The sequence below is a fragment of the Cloeon dipterum genome, chromosome X, assembly GCF_949628265.1.
Source record: "Cloeon dipterum chromosome X, ieCloDipt1.1, whole genome shotgun sequence".
Classification (NCBI taxonomy): domain Eukaryota; kingdom Metazoa; phylum Arthropoda; class Insecta; order Ephemeroptera; family Baetidae; genus Cloeon; species Cloeon dipterum.
Genome location: NC_088790.1, coordinates 22,129,477 through 22,149,294, shown reverse-complemented (window position 1 = coordinate 22,149,294; position 19,818 = coordinate 22,129,477). Strand labels below are relative to the sequence as shown.

Sequence of the window (19,818 nt, the reverse complement as noted above, 5' to 3'; positions counted from 1 at the left end):
TATTGATTCTTTCCTCCATCCTCGAGAGGAACTTTCTGTAGAACTTATTTCTCGTAACCAATCCTAATTTTTATTTCCCTATTTTCTTATTTTGAAAAGCCTAAAACTAATTTTTGGAGTACTTCACTGAATGAGAGGCATGTATTTTTTTTTTATTTTAAAAGAAAAATGTTCTTTATCCATCGTAGTTTTAGGCTAAAATGAAACAAAAAGCTATGTTGGCCTAAAAAGGCAATTTTTCACGTTTGTTGTTGGGGCCATAAATCAAATTAGACCAGCATCTTTTTCGCGCAACAAAGAGTTCTAGGCGTGAGCAGCATTAATCACCATTAGGCGTGCATAAATGCGCGCGTACAAGCCGCAAACTGTTTTTTACGGCCAGAGTACATTCTTTCTTTCTTTCCTTCTCTTCCTCCTTCTCAAGCAAGACTAATAACATAAATAACCCTTTCATGGACTTTCGCTCCGATTCGCCATACATTTTTTATCGGCCGGGGCAAAAAGGCCGCCATCAGCAAAAGAGCTCCATTAGGCCCGCCGGCAGCAGCGGGTTCACACAGCCGTATATTTCTTTCCAGCGGCGAGCGGTAGCAAACTTGTCACTTGATTGAAACACTTGATCCTCGCCTTGCCGCTGGATGAGACTTTCTTTTTCTCTCCTCGAGCCAGACTTTTGGAAGCCGCGGAACATGCACTCTTACCCAGCCGCCGCCGCCGCTTCCTGCAGCAGACATCGCAATTACACGCCCAGTCTCGTGCGTATCTGTACAGTGTGTGGCAGCTCATTGTGTGTGGCTGCTGTAATGCCGGTCGGATTGCGGTGGCGAGACCGTTTTTGAACTGCTCTTTGCTTGCTACATTAAGTAGGTTCTTGGATTAAGAAATGTACTGCTCTGGTGGAGACTGCTGCAGAAACGGTGCGGAAAATTACAGAGAAAACCAGCCAATTTTGAGATATAATTTTACATTCAAAGCTTACAATGAAAGAATTATTTTTGTATTAATTCCTGTATTATTTGAGCGGTGCTGAAATCGTGCATTACAGATTTAAAAAAAATATATATTTCATATAAAATATTGCATTTAAAGGTAATGAAGAAAAAACGTTAGTATATGGCTTAACATGAGAGCAGCAGATTTAGATATAGTTTGAAATTGAAATAAACCAGCCACACATCGCAGTACTCTGTATTGCAACAGTGCTGGCATGTAACACGGGAGACGGGAGAAGAAAATAAACTTTGCCAGCCAGATCGGCTTTGAAAGGGACGTTTTACAATTGCCAGTGTATGCATCCCGCACTGCCTCATGTCACAGCACATTGCATACAGCTCCAGCTGCAGGCGTCAAGCGAGAAATTTCCAATTCAAATTGGACTGCTGACAAAGAGGCGCTTTTATAATGTTGCTTGCAGCGACTCCAATTTAAGTTAAAGGGTTGTGAATAAATTTTGAAAATGTTTCTTAGTTCTTTCAACATAAAATAAAATACAAAAAATTCGAATTGTAAACGTAAAAAAATCCAAGATTCCACAGATGGTTGTAGTAACTTTAAATTAATTTACTTTATCAAAATGTCTTTCTCCGTGTATCTCATTGCGGCATCGGGGTTAAAATCTAAATAAGATAACGATGTTATGCGTTCAAGGGCAAAATAATTACTACGAGGCGTACTACTGAGGGAGGCGGGCGTGCCTCTTAGTTTGATTACTGCCGTGGACCCGGGTAATTAAGGGCCGGAGTAAAGCGAATTAGGCAGCCGTGCACACTCGCACAAAGGGCGGAAGGTGCAGCTGCAAGTGATGCGACAAGTTGGACCAGTGTGTGTTTGTCGGCGCACAGCATCGATCGGGCGGCGGCGGCGTCGGTGGTGGATTGTGCGCCCGCGAGAGCAGGCGTCTCCTCAAAATCTCATTTTCTATTGTCAAACGCGAACAAAGGAGGAAACCCCTGGAAAGGTGGACTGCCGGACAAAAAAAGGAACGAAGAAGACTGGGTGAAATTTTAATCGGCTCTACAGGCGGGCTCATCTCTCGGCCAGAGAAGTGACTGAGGAAGAGAATTAAGGTTTTCTAAAGGGACAGCGGTTGGAGTTTGGACTTCACAAGATGAGGTTTACTTTAACAGATGTTAAATGAAGTGTAAGAGTTTCCTAAGCAGGCAAAGGGGTGTCCGTAAATCCCAAAATTATTAACTTCGATTGAATTAGTAAAGCGTATTATGCTGAAACAAAATTTCAATTGCTGATTGGTAGCAGTTCAAAATTTAATTAGCTTTTTAATGAATACTAATCTTAAAGAAACAGATTTACAATTTTTTTTAATTTACCCGCGATAAATAACACCCCATACACCTCCTGTTTTTATTTGTAGGAACAACGCCCCTTTCCAATCTCGATTTTTCAAAGATTTGAGTTTAGCTATGCTTCACCCGATTAATTTCTAAAAATTGAATATTTTTGCACAATTCCTAATATAACTTCCCACAATCTACAATCTCGAGCCTCACAATCCTATAAATCACCGGGCGGAAGTTCAGTTCGATAACTTGCAACACTCGCCAGATGTCGTTAATCAAACTTTCCTGCTAAGACAAGCGGCAAAAGAGCGAGCAACAATAACAGCAGAAAAAAGTCGAGCGACCGCGAAGCCGCCCGCCGGCTGTCGTTTTCGCCGAACTTGTTGCCAAGCGGGTTGGAAGCAGGGTGTAACGATGCAACGAATGCAGAGGCAACTCACCTGTGATTGGTCTCGTGACGTTGACGAAAAAGGTCTGCGTGTCCACCGAGATTTTCTCGCCATGCTGGTTCTGCGCTTGACAGGTGTAGTTGGCACTTTCCGAGGCGTTCAACCTCAGCACCGACCGCACGTACATGCTGAACGAAGCGAACGCTGCGTCGTCCTCGACCTGCCAACATGAAAACTCGCATTTACAAAGAGCTTATGTCGGCGCACGCAAGGAGAAAATTCAAGCAAAATCTCCTTACACTGAGCGATTTTTTGCTCAGTAAATCGGGTGAAAAATCACAATGTGCGTTTTGCTCGGAATTGAACGTCAAGTCAACAATGGAAACGATTTGTGTATTTGTAGTTGCTCGACGCGCAAGGAGTGTCTGCAAAAAATTAATGCAGGCACAAAATGTATATTTCTGAAACCAAATTCTCTCTGTTAAACCAAATAAAATTGTTTCCAACGGGGCCTCATTTTCTCTTCAGTTTTTTTTTCGCGACTTCCCTCCGTATGCCCTAGTCATTACTTCCATCGCTCGCTCCAGTAATTGAATCGAAAGATGATCTGATTACACTGCTCGCTCACTTTTCCTTCAACAGTCGATCATAAAATCGCTTCGGGCAGCAATTTCGCTTCGATGCATCTATATCTATACGTACAATGAAGAAAGAGCGTTTTGCCAGAAAATTTACCAAAGAGATTCTCATCTTCAATGTAAAGCAAGGAAGCTCTTTAAAATTCTAACAGAGCAAGCTACGGAAACGGAAGTTGAATAGGAAAAACAAACACTTCACTCCGGGAGGTATAATTAAATTCTGCGTCTGCATCAGTGAAAGGAGCAAATTTCATTAGGGACCCGAGACCCGAGTCCCTTTTCCACCTGCACCTAGCAGCGAATAATAAATTGCCCGGCTCGTGTTGGCAGAAAGGCGAAAATCGTGTCCCGAGCCGCGGTCAGCGCCCGTTTTAATTAATTCCGCCAAACGTCCGCCGAGAAACGGATAATTAATCGGGCGGTGAACGCACCTGCAACTGACCTCCAATTTGCTGAGAAACTCATCCTGCGGTGAGTGAGACGAAGGAAGAGTTGGATCATGAATTTTTCACGCAGGAAAAATGCCACGAAAAAATGATGTGATGAAATCAGCTTGTTCCAAAGTCTTTATTTGAAGTAGAGCTAGTCAAAGTAATGGGACGAAAGTTTTTCGAAAATAAGGAAAATTCGCCGTGCAAACACTGTGACTGGAAACGGAGATAAGCCACTAGATTTTCAAGCACACTCCAATATTTGCTCTTTCCAGCCGCACACTTTTCTCTCGGGATAAAATTCGCCCTTTAAATTTCAAATTCGAGGAAAAGCAGGTCGCCTCGATGCTTTTAGTCTCCATTCCACGCCGCGAAGCAGAAAGAGCGTTGCGCAATAAATTACAATTTCCCGTGTCCAACCAAACAACGCTGCTAATGCGGCTTCCTTTTCCAAAATTAGCACGGACAAAGAGCGTTGCTCCGCAGACAAGACACGAAACAACTTGTCACGGAGCTAGAGCGAATTTTTTCGCCTTTGTCCGTCGTATCACGATGACGAGGCGGATACTATCATTTTTATTTTCTCTCCTTCGCCCTCTGCTTGAAAGCAAAGAAATACGAGCGTTGAAGCATACCCTTTTACATTTTCCTTTCCTCCATCCAACAGCAAAAAAATTTGTTGCCTCCTAAAAGCGAAACGCTCCTTGTTTTATTTCCACTTTTAAATGAAATAAATGTAATCTGATTGTTTGGGTTTTTGATTTTTATGGTTTAATAAAAAAATATAAATTGTTGAAAGAGCTGCATATTATCTTTTTAAAGTCACAACACAACGTCAAGTTTGAGAAACACATAAGACTTTTTATTTCAATCGATATTATACCGAACACAAGGTTGCACCTTACGCATATTGTCAGTCGAAAAGCAATTTGAAAAAGGACGGGCGGGGTCTTCCCGTCGAATTTCGCTTTTTGCATTCAACTGCTAACACAAAGAAGCATCTCTGCGTCTTTCGTTTCATTTTCCTTCTCGTTGTTATTCAATTTTTTGCGGGTGTTGCGAAAGCGCCAAAAAAAGAGCACGTCCCGCAGGAGCAGTTCAGAGAACATCTTCTCGCCTTGCCGCTGAATTAATGAATACGTAAGCAGGGTAACGAATTGACGCCTTCAAATATTAACTTTCAATCTAACTTCTCCCACCGCCGGATGATCGCCGCGCATATTTTGAATACCATTACAAACGCGGTAAAAAGAATTTTAATTAAAATAAAAGCCGCTGGCGAAAAATACCCGAAAACGCAAGTGTGCAAGTACGGCACGTGACGTCCGCTGGGAAATTAAACTGATGTGAGATTGGAGATTGGAAATCTGTTACTCTCCTGCCGTGTGCGGTATTTATCCATTAAAGCCCCTGGCTAGAGCAGATTTTGTGCTTTTCAACAACATCCGCGAGCAGAGCCGGCGGTTGAAGCGTGCGTTAGAAAAACAAGAGAGACAGAGATTAAAAGATAAAAATCAATTTAATGTAAAACGGCAATAATTACTTAAATTATACTCATTTAGTTGAACGCTCAAAATGAGATAATACCTCATGAGAGGCATTAACAATTCAATGCCTGGTTTTATTCAGCACTTTACAGGAAAAATGCATAACCAAGCAGCTTCATTAACGTGAACAAATTTAAATTTTTTTATCTCAATGTTACCGAAATTTGTCAGAAATATACTCTAAAAGTTTTCAAACCCTTTTAAGCCCCGTCTAAATGGAGCTCTAAATCTCCAAACCTTTCATACGCATTAAGCACCTCTTTAAAATACAGAAAAAAATGTAAAGGATATTTAAGAGCTGTATTAAAAAGAGAAAAGAAAACGATCATAAGGCATTAAAATATCCGTCATAAGTAGAAGATGGAGTCGTAAAATTAAAAATCCGTGTAACAGCCCACTTTGTGTTTTCTGCTTAAAGGAAAATCATGCATTATTTAGTGCACTGCTTGGCAAGTGTGCTGCAGCAGCACTCATCTCCTCTGTCTCAAATTCGCCCGAACGTCAGCAGTTTCCAAAACAAAGTCATTCCTTTTCGCCACAGTTTGCGACTTTCCGAGAGTGCCTATAAAACGGCCATGAATCAAGAAGCCGCCTTTCGCACCAACGCCGTAAAGACCCTTCTTAAAAACGCGTCCTCCTCCTCTTCCTGCTCGCACCTATAAAATAAACAAGAGAAATTTTTCACCGCCGCTGTGTTTGCTTGATTCTCTCGTTGTTGTTGCCGCCAGTTAACTTTGTTCACGGGTAAAAATCGCCAAACCGGAGTGCGCAGGGGTTGCGCGTCGAGTTGTGATAGGGGAGGCATTTTCTTGCTCAAAGAAGAGGGCTCAACTCTATTCAAAGCTCCGCGGCATGAGTTTACTCTCTCTCTCTCTCGCTGATAAGCAATTTTATTGATTCACCCCAATTTGCATTTGCGCGCCGCTGCACAAAAACGCCACGGAGAATTTGATAGCGCCAGATGTGATACGAGGCACTCGGATTGCTTTAAAAAGACCCAGAGGAAAATTCTCATTTTAGTTTTACAAGGGGGAAATAGCAAGGTTGAGTCTTTTATACGGGGTTTTCGACGCAAGGGACGACTATTTTTAGAAAGCAATTCAATTTTTGGTTGACTGCCTAAAAAATTGCATGTATTTTTAGAAGACTGTTGTTTCCCAGCGATTTACTCGCAACTAAAATCACATATTCATTAAGTTTAAATTAATTTACATTGGACTTGAAGGGTCGAACTCAACTGAAAGAAATTAGACCCGTGAGTCTAGCAAACTTCTGTCTACTTCAACACAATTACTAAGTTATATGTTTATGAACCTATCGTTTAAGAAAACTTAGCCATAAGTTACCGATTAAAAATACCAAAAATATTGTAAATAACGTGAGAGAACGACGAGAAGATTGTAATTAACTTTTGCATTTAAAACTAATTGTAAGGACCACCAAAAACTCAAAACCTTCTGTGAAACAGGCCAAATGCAGCCTCCCCGAGTTTGCTGTAGGCGCGCCACACTGCGAATAAAATCGTCGACCGTCGTTTCATGGTCTTCGCCAAACTCACGGACGTGAGCCTGAATCGAAATTCAATTTATATGGTTCACTTTCTAGAACTTCAAATTTCAAAATTTAAACTTGCGCGTTTAGAAATGTTTTTATTTCGTTTCATTATATGCAATCGTATTTTAGCAAGTCGGGTTTATTCTCCAATGACATTTTGTGCCCCCTTGAAGCCCAAATCAATTATAAGAAGCTTTCTCAAAATCGTTGAACTAAAAATATGATAATGAAAGGAAAAGTCCCACTTTTTTGTAGGATGAAGCATAGAAATATAGCTTTCTGAGTGTAGTATGCTTGCGTCTTATTTTCACCTCGGACTTTCAGCAAGATTATTTTACGGACCGTGCGACTTCCCAAAAAGCCAAACAAAAGCGTCTTATACAGAAGTTTGTTCTAAATTTTAACCAGCTGAGAAGACTGTGGAGAGCAACAAAGTTGGGCACTTGTCAAGATGTTGCATACAACTTGATCCGCTAAAGGGTAATAAAACAGCCCCTCTACAGCGGCTCTGGGCCCGAGATTAGTATAATTAAGCGTAAATTGAATCTGGTTCCAAACATCAAAATGATTACGAGTTTCAAATTAAAATTGGCACTCTTCTCTTCACTCGCTTTTAGATTCGCCGCTTTCCAACCGTCCAGCGTTGTTTATGTTTGGCGACACGAGCTATACCGAGGCGATCATCACCGGGCGAAAAGCTTTACGACTCGACCCTGCCATCGACGATGTCGTAATTCAAAGTTGCGCTGCCGTCGCAAATTGGACGCTAAGACCGTGATTTATGCGGTTTATACGCCGATCCTTGCTACCGAGCGCCTCACCGCCGATAAGAACGCTGTATCAAGGGAAATACTTAAGGGGGAGTGAAGGAAGAAAAACATTTTGAATTTCACGGGCCATATCTCCTTAACGGGTCAAAGGTCATTAACAATAGATCGTTGAAAATGGTAGCTTTTTTAGTGTAAACAAACGTCATCTATGTGGTTAAGAGAAGCTAACATATTTTTTATTATAGTGAGGTGCTGATGGTTCTAAAACTGTGACATTGAAATGCAAAAGTAACATTGTGATTCTTGGCTCCTTGAATATTACAAGGTATTTTTTTAAAGAACATTTCACAAAGAATTAAGTGAATTTCATCCACAAGAGTGTAAAATTTTATAGATATTATATCACTATTTCTCACGACCCTAAAAAGTAGTAATGCATTACAAAATCGCTCCTTTGAGAAGGGCAAAATCGGGATTGCCTATATAGAGGCTGGCAATCTCGACTCCATTTCGCCCGGCGCATTGTGATCTTTGGCCTTGCTGCGGGCCCTTCTTCATTTTGGCAGGTGCAGCAGGGAAAGATACGCGCAAGCGTCCTCCAGGGGCGGGTATTCGGCTCAGAAAGGGCTTTCCGAAAAAGAGGCCCCACCTGGGGTTCGCTAGTTTGAGTGCACGTTCGCCTCTTGCCTCCTGGGCAAACGAGAGGCTGAAAAATATACGTCTCAGAGGCCTCAAAAGTGGCAGACCCTAAAAGGACTGGCCACGTCTCATAAATATACTTTCATTTCAAGCAAAAATAAAAAAATAGGATCCAAGCGGTTTTGCTTGACCCAAAGTTTGCTAGCTGCATTAACAAGACGTATCTCTCTGTTTAATGGCTTTCCCATTACTTTTTTCGGTTCAAAATTTCAACCTTTTTCCGGTTTGCCTCTTTTGAGATGGGCGACACCCTGATAGCGAAAACTCCGTGTCCTAACATCGCTGACGAATAACATGGGGTCAAGGGGTCATGGGCCTCGTTGGAGGAAGCACAGTCCAGAAAAGATACTGCCCCCGCAACGAAGAATATGTTTTGACTGAAATTAACTTGATAGAAGATTGATTTGTTATTATTGTGATAGTAAATACCTGAAAACTTAACAGTGAAATTTTGAAATCGAGGATTTTGTCCTCTAATTAAAGTCTTTTGGCTGATTAGTTTACACAATTATTTTTCTGGTGGGCACTAGTAATGCACATTAAATAAGCATGAACTTGAAGCAAATTAAGCCCACCTCAAATTTGCTATTTGACTCCAAAACAACAAAATTTCCCAGAAATAGACTAAATTTGCAAAACATATCCATTGAAATATTTTTATTTGGATTTTATCTGCTTATTAACATATAATTTTTTTTTTTTTTGCAGAAAAGCTATCTCAAAAATTATATTTCATGACATCTTTTTTTAAAATTGTTTTAAAAAGCAAATATTTTGAACTATATTGAGCCAAAAATTTGAAAATAAATGCTTTTTCATCTTTATATGAAAAATATTATTTTAAAAGAGCTGTGGGGCAGATCGATTGCAAAGCGAGTCGTTCCTCATTTGGTTCCAAATCAGAATATGCTAATTTCGCCGTTCCCGTTTGCTAGATGGAGCACATTCGCCGTGTCAGACGGGCCTGAGCCGAGTCAAACTTGATACTTCCGGCGTTGCGCTACTCTGCAGAAGCACTCGAATGATAATACAAAATAACGAGAGCTTGGGCTGTGCGGCACCTGCTGAAACCAGAGAGAGTGCTCTTGCTCGCTCTCTCGCTCGCGAGCGGCACTTATGCTTTTTGATGTTGCACCTTTCGGCATAAAAGCGCCTATCGAGCCGGGCGGTTGGCGCGCCAGATGAGCACCCCGGGGGATTCTTCGCCTGGCAAAACGAGTATTCGTTCGCGCCCGCCGCCGCCACCACCACCGCTGAGCGCCGCCGACCTTTTGCACCGGGAATCAAAGGCGTCCACCGCAACTCGATTTTCGCGAGAGTGGAGAAACCGAATTGGATCTCGCCAGAGGAGAGAAATGCAATCGGGTGTCGCCTTTGATACGTCCCTCTCGTGCATTTGCGCGAGAACGGTTGCTGCAAGAATCAATTAGGCGTAAATCGAATTTGCCTGCGTGCACGTTGCCCAACTGCCTTTGAATGAGGCGTTATACTTTTCCGGTCTGCCGAGTGCGCGGCTTATTAGACTGGAAAATGAGGCTCAATTCTCTTCTTGCTGGGAAACTTTGATTGATCAGGTGTGATCGAATTGAACAGAATTTAATCAATGCTGAGAGTTTGTTTCAAATTAATGACTTATTGATGTTACGATGTTACGCTTTTATTTGTGGTGAATTATTGATTGCATTTGTGCATTTCTCGTTGTTGTTATCTAAAATCATCAGGGAAACTTTTCTATTTGAGTAATGGAGGTCCAAAGAAAACACTCCTTGTGGCATTGGGTTGAAGTCAGAAATGTTTTATAACTTTCCAGAATTGGTCCCCAAATGTTAAGACTATGACCGGAAAAATTACTCAATTCCATTTCTAAAATTTCAAACAATTAAATAATGAAAAACAATTTAATAACGTATTTTGGACATCTTAAAATCAAACGTTTAGAACAGCACAACAACACGTGAATCTTAGTCAACCTTGAATATTTTGAAAAATATTTTCCTTTACGATTAAGTGTTAAAATATCACAGAGGCACAGGATTTCTTTCGAATGTCAAATATTACCTATCAATTAATACATATGTCACATAAAACACGTTCTTGAAACACAATTTTGCCAAATTTTCGAATTTACGACTGAATTTTCAGCCAAGTCTTGGTCACTTTATACAACACTAAACTTAGTTGATTGGTAGGATCAATGCTGTATTTAAAAAATAATTTTAATTACCTTAACAGAATAAACGATATAAGAGCCAAATATTTTAGCAGTGTAGCATAAATAAATAAGTTCAGTGCTTTATCTGACTAGTGAAAATCAGACATCTTTCGATTCAAATAAAAGCCTCTTAATGAAAACAGTACGTAATGGACGATTAAGCAATAAAACTTTCAATCACGGGATATGTAAAAACTTGATAAATCTGAGAATAATTGCTTGAACCAAAAAAGCAACGACATTTTTTAAATAAAATCTACAGAAAATATCAAGTCTATATCGACTCCAACACAGGTTTCTGATATGGATGCCACCAAAAGCGAAGGCAAGATCATCTTTGGTAATAAAACCGGGCGCGACGGTATAAAAAATCAGCACTTTTTCTCACCTGCCGCTCACCCTCGGCCATTTTAATCAATTTGCCCAATTGGTTCGGCCGAGCGGCGACGCTGGCTGCTTCTTCCGCCCGCTGCCCGAATTCAATATCATCTCCAGTTCGCAGCGGCAGCAGCAGAGAAGCGCCTGCCGCATCGGCAGTTATGCAACCGGCAGCGGCGGAGTGTCGGGCGGGAAAGCTAGCTCGTAAAAATCGAGCCGAGGAGGCGGCTCATCAGCAGGAAAGCAGTCCCGCGGGAGACCGAACGGCCCGGCAAATGAGCTTGTGACTGCGTAAACAACAAGCAAACAGAGACTCGTTCGATGCAAATCTCTGACCGCGCGGCAAACGACACGTCGTCGGGCACTTTTCGTCCCTGAGGGCTTTCAGTTCGCCGCCTTACTCAGCAGAGGAAAATTTTGTTTCAACCCACAACGACGTAAAAGAGCTTTTTTCCTCCCACAAACAAATGTTTTTTTTTATCTTTCATTACGTCCTTGTTTTGGAACAAAAAGCCGGAAATTTTGAAATTTCTAAAGAGCATGATTATTTTAGATTAAAATTACGTGAATTCAGAAAACCAAAACAAATTCCGTCTGACAGAACAAAAGAGCTAATTAGCTCTACAACCATTTTGCCTCCAAAAATAAAGGATGAAAATATTTTTCGTAGCGTTCGAAATGGCGCGGCACGTCGACCCAGGAAGTTCATTATTTCGCAGCAGCCCCGCAGAGATGTTCGCTCGTTAGGCTCGAAATCCGGCCGGCGCAACGCCGAATTGAAAGCGGCCGTTTAAAATTCCGCTCGGCAGCAACGCGCGGCTCGTTTACATTTTCATCAGGCGGCATGGCATGCACAGCAGGGCATGTTTGCACGCTACCGCCGCCGCCGAAAAGGTATACGCAAAAGGTATGCGACCCAAAATATTTTCCTTTCGGATTCCACCGGCTGAAATTGTGCTCTCAGCTCGGACGGCGAGGAATGCTATGCCCGATAAATTAATTACATCGCGTGCACGCCTTTGTCTTGGCCATGGCAACGCAGCGGTGCGGCTGGGTGGGTAGGTGGGTAGGAGGAGCCGACGATTCTTCCCTGCGAGCAAATTGGCCGTGCCCTCGCACTCTGCGAAAGTCTCATTGTTGTGAAATGTAATTGGCTCGGTTTACTCTTCTGGAACTGACGATTCTAGACACTAGCTATTGCTTAGCCTTTCACAGAATTGACTCGATTCAAGGCAAATGGGGCAAAACGGTTGTTTTAAAGCGTTTCAAAGTCGGCTAAGAAAGCGGTTTTACGCTTTTCATTTAGTTCCTTAGAATTTCTCACAATGACATGCTAATCAAATTTTAAGAAGTAATCTGAATATGTATTTTTTTGTGGATGCCTTAATTTGCAATTAAATGAATACGTATTCAAGCAAAAGTGGCTCCTTTTATGAGTGGTGGAAATTTCTGACAGGGACCTCTGGCTCTGAATACATATTTTTTGACATTTTGAAAGGTTAAGTTCGCTGATAAACCACAAATTTTTTTATAAATTAGGTTGTAGGCAATATCGAGACTGGTTTGAAATGGAAAATTTTGGACACCGTTAAACTCATTTTGTTGAGCAAAAAGGTTTTCTGTGGGCAGGCCATGTATAGAATTGATTTTTGAATCAATTTTAGAAGACATGTTGAATTTTCAATTTGTTGTCTTCGCTAAATTTTTTGTAAAGAGCCAATAACTCTAAAAGACAGTAAGAGAACTTGAATATTTTGCTTATTTTTAATTATTTAATCAGAAAAGCATAAATAATGCATTCCAGGTTTCTAAAAATGTAAAGCGACAAATATAATCTCGGATACAACGTGGAATTTTTTAAAACCATACTCGTCTTGACTTACAATAGGTATCGTAACGTGTCATTCCTTCAACCATTTATTCAAACCCCAAAAACATAAAAAATATGCAAATTTTGTTTTTGCAACATAAAATATTTAAAATATAAAACACTCTAACTAAATGGTAAACTTCTCGTGGTTTTGTGACGGGCGAGTTGAATAATCTACAAATTCAATTTCCTTCTTGGCCTGAGCAGAGATGAAACGGCTGACAGGCGAATTTTCGGCACGATGTGAGTGCTTTCTGCCGAATGTAAAAGCCCAGACGCCAAGTTGAAGCAAAAACCATTTTCCGGCTGGAAGCGGTGCTGCGTTAACATTTTAACTTTGCAAAGCAAATAAAACTGTTACTCAGACTCAGAAACACTGTCCGTGACAACATTCTCTTTAGAGATGCAAATGAACTTGGCGGCTTGTGAGTGCGATACGAAGAGATTTTTTAGCTGGCCGGTTCGCAAACAGGCTGCAGAAACAAACGGACGAGATTAAAACAAATTCAAGCAGTCCCAGGAGAGAGTCTAGAGTCATAAAAATGGAAGTCCTTGATTCACAAAGTGAAATTTAAATATTTCAACGGTTAATTTAAAAAGAACATTGCATTTTTTCGCATGTTTTCAACACCCAGTATTACGAAACGAGAAAAATTCTAAAATCTAGAGCCTCAAAACTAAATAACTTTCCGGTTTATCGCCATGGGCACCAAAGAAAACAGCTTCCAAAGCATCTACGCTGGAAAAAGATAAGGCGCGTAACATCCCTTTCTCTGAAAACCCCTTTTAGGGACCACAGGCAGCCGGGAAGGAAAAGCCGCACTGCAGTTCGCTCATGGACGTGCAAAAAAAATGTTTGCGCACGTGCCAATTAAAGCGGTGGTGTGCCTGTTTGAGTTGGGCTGCAGACGCTTACGCAGGAGCAAACAAACGGCCTTTCGTCAGCTTTCAGCCTGATAAAACACGAGCAGCCAGCCAGCAGCCCTTTTACATACCGGTTCGCCGTTTTTGAACCACTTGATGGCAGGCGCAGGGATGCCCGTGCCGATGCACATGAACTCGAGTTGAGTGCCGTAGGTCACTGACATGTCCGTCGGGTGCTCCGAGATGCGAGCTTCGCCTGAAACAAGCCAAAAGCGGTAAATCAGTGCAACTGAATTCGAGCGCTGGCAGGAACAATCAGTTAAGTGCTTCCGACGACGACTTGCACATTTTATCTTGAGAGACAGAGAGATTGATGTAAAACTTCAGCCCGACGGATATTTGATCAGCGAGTTTTGTAAAAGCCTCAAACTTTTTAAAAGCTCGCAGATATTGGAGTGCATATTTTTCGAAAGGAATATATTTTCATACTTGTTGGAAATTTCCTTGTGTAGCAGAGACTAAAAATATGGATCTGGCTCCAAAACAAAATTTTATATTTAATCTGGACGCCCGTTGCACGATAAAGAGTAGTAAAATAGTCAGGGATATACAAAACCGGTTATCAATCATAGTTTCTGAAGCCGCTATTATGCTTGTACTTAATATTGAATGAGCCAGAATCATCAATTTTTAAGCATTTGAAACAATTTATTTAGAAAATTATTTTTTTCATTAAGGGTGTGTCAATTGATAGAGTAAAAGTTTTCAGAAGTTTTGACAATTGTTTCCATTTCCCAGCAGATAAGAGCACTTTTTTAAATTTTCAGAAACCATTACGCTCCAATTCGCGAGTTACGTCCTGTTCAAATAGTCACTGTTTAGAGTTAGATTATTTTAATAGATCTAATATCTTTTTTAATATCCTCTCAGTGATCCACTTATAAATTTTCAACTTATATTCGACACTAATTTCTATAGAGCCCAAAATAGATCTGAAAAATTAAATTATAAGTTTCCACTCTGATCCTACGTGTTAAGGAAGTGAGTATTTTTCTAGATAGAGTGAGTTGCACAGAAATATCTCCTCCTGCGTTGAACGGTGGATTTCGAGAATTTCTTCAAGCACACTGCTTTTGTTGGGGTCGTCATAAATTGCACACTCGTAACTGTCGACCGTAAGCCAGGACATTCAAGCGAACGATCACGAGTGCAACAAAATGCCAGTGGCGCAGCGACGACTGCCGCCATGCTCACTTTCTCACGCACCAAATGGCATACAATGGATTTGGCCGCAGTACATACGCACGCAGCTTACTCTAATTTGCGTGTACAGCGGCAGACTGCCGAAACTCAGCATCAAGTAGTGCGAAACTCGCGGCTGAGAGGGTCGCCAACTCAAGTCCCTTCATTTTAAATCTGCCCGAAAATTTAATTTCAATTAGTTTTCTGATTTAATATAGTATCAGTTTGATTCCCCTGCTGTTGCTTAATTTTTACTTATGCCATAAAATGAGTGCTAGTGGTAATTAAGAAGCAAGTGTAACGTTGAGAATAGGCTTACTGGCTTTTTGATCCAACTTAATTATCTTGAGAAAAAATATCTGTTATGTTCTCATTAATTACTAACAAAGTACGGCTACAAATTTTTGGTAACAAGGTAATTCATTAGTTTTGATTCAAATAAATTGAGTGACTCCAAAAATATAGAGTTGTTATTATTTGCCCGGGTACTTTCGACATAATGTGCGTTTCCCGGAGCAAGAAGCGAATTTGATGGCGACGAGAGCAGGAAAGCCGCCATGTTGCTGGCGTATTTGCACTAAGCCGCAAACAGATGCACGCTTGGCTAAATTCACTTGGACGCTTTGCTGTGCCACGAATCAGGTTAATGTGATTCGCATCAGCATTTGACGTAAAATAACGCATGCGAGTTTAATTACAAAGATTTGAGCATTTTCAAGTTTAGCGAGCCAGGAATTAAATTCAATTTGTGCCAACGCAACGAGTGCCGTCAATGCAAGCAGTTTCCTGAAAAACGGTGCAGCAGTTTTTTTATATAATATATAAGCAAGCATTGCGAGTAGGTTGGCGTCGTAACTTTTCATTTAGCCAGCCGGCAAAGAATTACACACATAAAGTTGGGAAGCAGTAGAATCGGGGGCACTGGATGGAAAAAGCCAGGGCGCAGAGAATTTTCTACCAGCTGGAATTGAGTTCGCCATGGCTTGAAACAAAAGCGTTTTCATTCTCCAGATACGATGTGGTTGCTGAGTTAATTCTTGTATAAAAGCAGCGTACGGAAAGGCGTAATTTTCTGCTTGGTCATTTTGAAAGCCAAGAAATGGGCTTTTAATAAAATGAATGTGGTGTTAAGCGAACGTGCACTTGGTGTGCCATTTAAGAATGAGACATTATGTTGGGGTTTAGCGTATTCATAAGGCACAGGATTAACGGCAAAATGAATCCAGCGAACGCAAGAAATTTTACAAAATATCATAATGCAAACTAAACAAAAATTCCACTGTTATAGACAAATGGATTAGTTGTCACCATCCATTGCGACTTTCGAAGAAATAAACAAAAAATACTGGGTAATGGAATAAACATGGTGCCTCTTGGCAACAAAAATTCATACATTTTATGTAAGTGCTTGTTAGCTAGTTATTTGAGAGGGAGTCAGGCTACAATTATTGGACTTTGTTGTGTTGAATAATTAATCAAAATTTGCATCCAAGCAAGGAATAAGCAAGTAAATTTTGAATGCGATAGCATAATTTTCCTTTAACGCCAGAGATTAGTTTTCCCGGTGATTCCCAGAGATTAGTATTCCCGAGTGGAATTCCAGGATATCGGAGATAACCGCATCAAAAGGCAGCCATTCAGCGGGTGCAACGCTCACCCTCTGAAATTTTACTCAGCCCATGTTTGCTCATTCATGGTTTGCAATCGGACGCGGCACTCGAAAGCGATCCACTCTGCAGTGGAACGAGATTAATTTACTTGCTAATTTGATTGAGTCGAGCATGCAGGCGGGCGGGCAGACGGGCTCAAATTGAAATCAGCAAGCAGCCCCTGAGAAGCCTGAATAAAGGGCTGTGGATGCTCACACAGTGCGCTCGGCATCAATCAATCAACGTCAGCCCATTTGCTGCGCCACTTATGAGCCACAGAGAAGATGTCTGCTGTGCTAACTGACAGAAAACGAGGCGAGCGCAGAAACCGCCTGCAGTATGGCCCAAGAAATGGTTCACAATCCTGACAATTGTGAGTGATTGACGCATCTGCGACACACCAGGAGACACATCACACGCTGAGTACGTTTTGATAGTAATTTAAACATGGAGAACTGAAATGAAATATTTTCATAGCCTATCATGGATTATCCTTGATAAAAAAATTCAGATTATCTCGGATTAAACTTCAGTTGCAATTTGAATTTTGATTCCAAATTAAAATAAAATATGCACCATTTCATCTCATTTCAAATCAAATAATTAAGATTGGAATTGTATTGATAAATACTTTAGAACTTGAACCTAATTAAGACCAATAAAAAAATCAAAATTTCAGTCAATCGTGATATTTTTCTTTTATAAATAAAATAAAGAATGGAATGAGACTTGTGCGGAAAGGGAGGAAGAGCAGCAAGAGCCTCCTTGACACTGACAAAATTAAAAGCGAAGTGAGCTGTCCTCGGCAGAAAAATTTAATTTATTACATCACAAGCCAATGTGCTGATGGTCTTGTCGAGCCACGTCAAGACTAATCGCAAGCCGGCGGGGAGAAAGACTAGCTCCTTTTTAATGAAACTCGGACGAGAAATGAAAGACGGGCAGCTTAATTGGCAACGACGTTGGCGAGTAAATTAGCAATTAGTCTGCGACAATCGTCCGCGCTCGGCTGCACACAGCGAGTGCCGAAAAGTCTGTCCGGAAATAGAGTGCGGAACGAGATGAAACTAGAGCGCATGCCGCCGAATTTGTACATATCACTGCCATGTTGGTGCTCTGCGGCCGACAATAAAACGCCACGCGTTATTTTCCTCTCGACGTAAATGCCATTGGGGTGTGTGTGTTGAGCCGCGGAAGCGACAAAGAAAGCATAAAAAGGGAAATCTAATAATAAAACTTCAAGCGGCAAAAAGTTTCGGAATTTTGCGCCATTAGAACCATCACAATATGCGCTGTTATAAATGGATGTTGTAAGGGAGAGAAAATAAGGAGCACGGACCTTCCAAAGAAAAGTGAAAGTAAATATTGCAGCCTTGCTCAAAGGGAAACTCAAGAAGGCTGCTGAAGATTGAGCGTCGTAACGATCAAATTACGTAAGGGGTCCTCTCAGATTTCCGGGGACCAATTGGCCTTGCTTGGGTTCATAAGTGTGCTGAGGAAAACAAATGTCTGTTACAATCCTTCCGTGGTTATGTGCGAATAGTTATGAACAGTTTCAAAAACTAGAAATATTAATGAGCTCTTAATTTAATATCTACAATTATATACCAACCAAATTTTGTAATAATCGGATGTAATCGGAGGATAGTTAGTAACATTGAAATAATCAGAAACTACGTCAGAACGCTTAAAATTACAAATATTTAATCTTAAAATCAACCTGAATTGATTTCAAGCTGTGTTGGTTGTTGGGTTATTCAATGATTTAGAGTTAATTTGAGTTGGCAGCTAGTACAATCAAAATCCACCCTTCGCGTTCGGAATCCAACTCAGTTAGTGTACATAGGGCATGCATGTGCGTACACATTGTGCCGCATTTCAATGCCGCCGCCCGCCATATAATGGGGGACGGCTGCCGGCTTTTGTGGAAATTTGCGAGCGCGCGCGTGTATGTCATCTCTCGTCGAGACACAAGCTCCATTCATACCGAACAAATCCTGCCGTCCGTTACTCAATTTATCGCGTATTCGCCACCCGCTGCGCAAACATTTGCGCGCAAAACTCTGCTTTATGACACGGCGTGTGTTTCGCTTTGGTGTGCCTGCGATTACATTTTGACTAATTGTGGGGTTGGCTGCTTTTCTATCCCTCAGTTGGCACGGTTTTCAGCCTTAAAAAATAAATTAATTTCAAAAGCCAGAAAAATGAGCAACAATTAGTTAACAGGTTGTCTCATTCACTTATTAAACTTTTATCTAGTAAAGTTGATCAGATATCTTTTTAAGTTGGAGATTTTTAAAAGTAATTTAAAATGTGGTTTAAATATTGCAAAATAGGTTATAAGATGACGCCAATTATCTCAAACCCAATGATTTTGTTAATGGTAAAAGATTTACTGTTGCAAGAAGTCCATAACAGCTCTTATAAAATCCATGATTTTTGGGGGAGAATTAAAAATATTTAATATCATTGCATGATCAAGGCAGTTTAGTGATTTTTGTAGGATTTCCAAAATGCAGCATTTTTGCTCTGAATACTCCCCTGTACCACTTGCCAAATTACATCTCTTAATCGGCTTTCCATTTTGAGTGGATTATAAAAGATTACACATAGCAGCAATGCCACAAAAGTAATCCGCTCCACCGTCGTGCCAGTTGGCGGCCCTGCTTGCTGTCCGAACGGAGCGAATTCCAGCCAATTTCCTTCGGGTGCTTCAAGTGCAGCAATTACCCCGGAGCAGTGGAGATCGAGCTTTTTATTGCTTCCTCCGCTAGCCGGAATTCAAATAAAATGGTCCAGGCGCAAATTAAGGCAGCGAAACACACTCGGCAAAAATTTAATCCCGAGGCCGGGCCCAGCAGCTGTTACACGAAAGAAGAGAGAAAGATCTCGTTTCAGGCGGCAAATCCTGTCGTGGGAGGCACAGATAATATCGAGCGGGCTGATCTCGTCCGAGCCACCGACACCACTCCATAAAACTAAAGAGCATCATTCCAAGCTCACACACGCATATGAGCCGTTTTTCACCATAATTTGGTCAGGCACAGTGGTTATTATTAAATTTTGAGCCTCGCGGCCTCCCAAGCGTGCTTTTTAAAGCCGCACTCGTCCGCCGTGCGCTCCAAATTTCCACTGCGAGTGGAAAAAAGGGGATGTGAAACACATTACTTTTTTAATCTAATCTCAATCGGTGCCACCAGTGTTAAATTTTGACACATTGTTATTTAACAAACAATTTGGCAAAAAATAATGTCAAAAGTTCAATTTTGATGAATTAA

General features: G+C 41.1%; 1 protein-coding gene across 1 annotated transcript in view; it reads right to left on the bottom strand.

The window, feature by feature from the left end:
• The window catches only part of LOC135945475 (tyrosine-protein kinase transmembrane receptor Ror2-like), a 49,241-nt gene that overhangs the window by 12,371 nt on the left and 17,052 nt on the right, over window positions 1–19,818 (bottom strand). The window contains exons 2-3 of the mRNA XM_065493193.1: window positions 13,781–13,905; window positions 2,738–2,906 (exon numbers count right to left, since the gene is read on the bottom strand). Of these exons, the coding sequence (XP_065349265.1) occupies window positions 2,738–2,906; window positions 13,781–13,905 (294 nt within the window). The remainder of the gene's footprint in view (window positions 1–2,737; window positions 2,907–13,780; window positions 13,906–19,818) is intronic.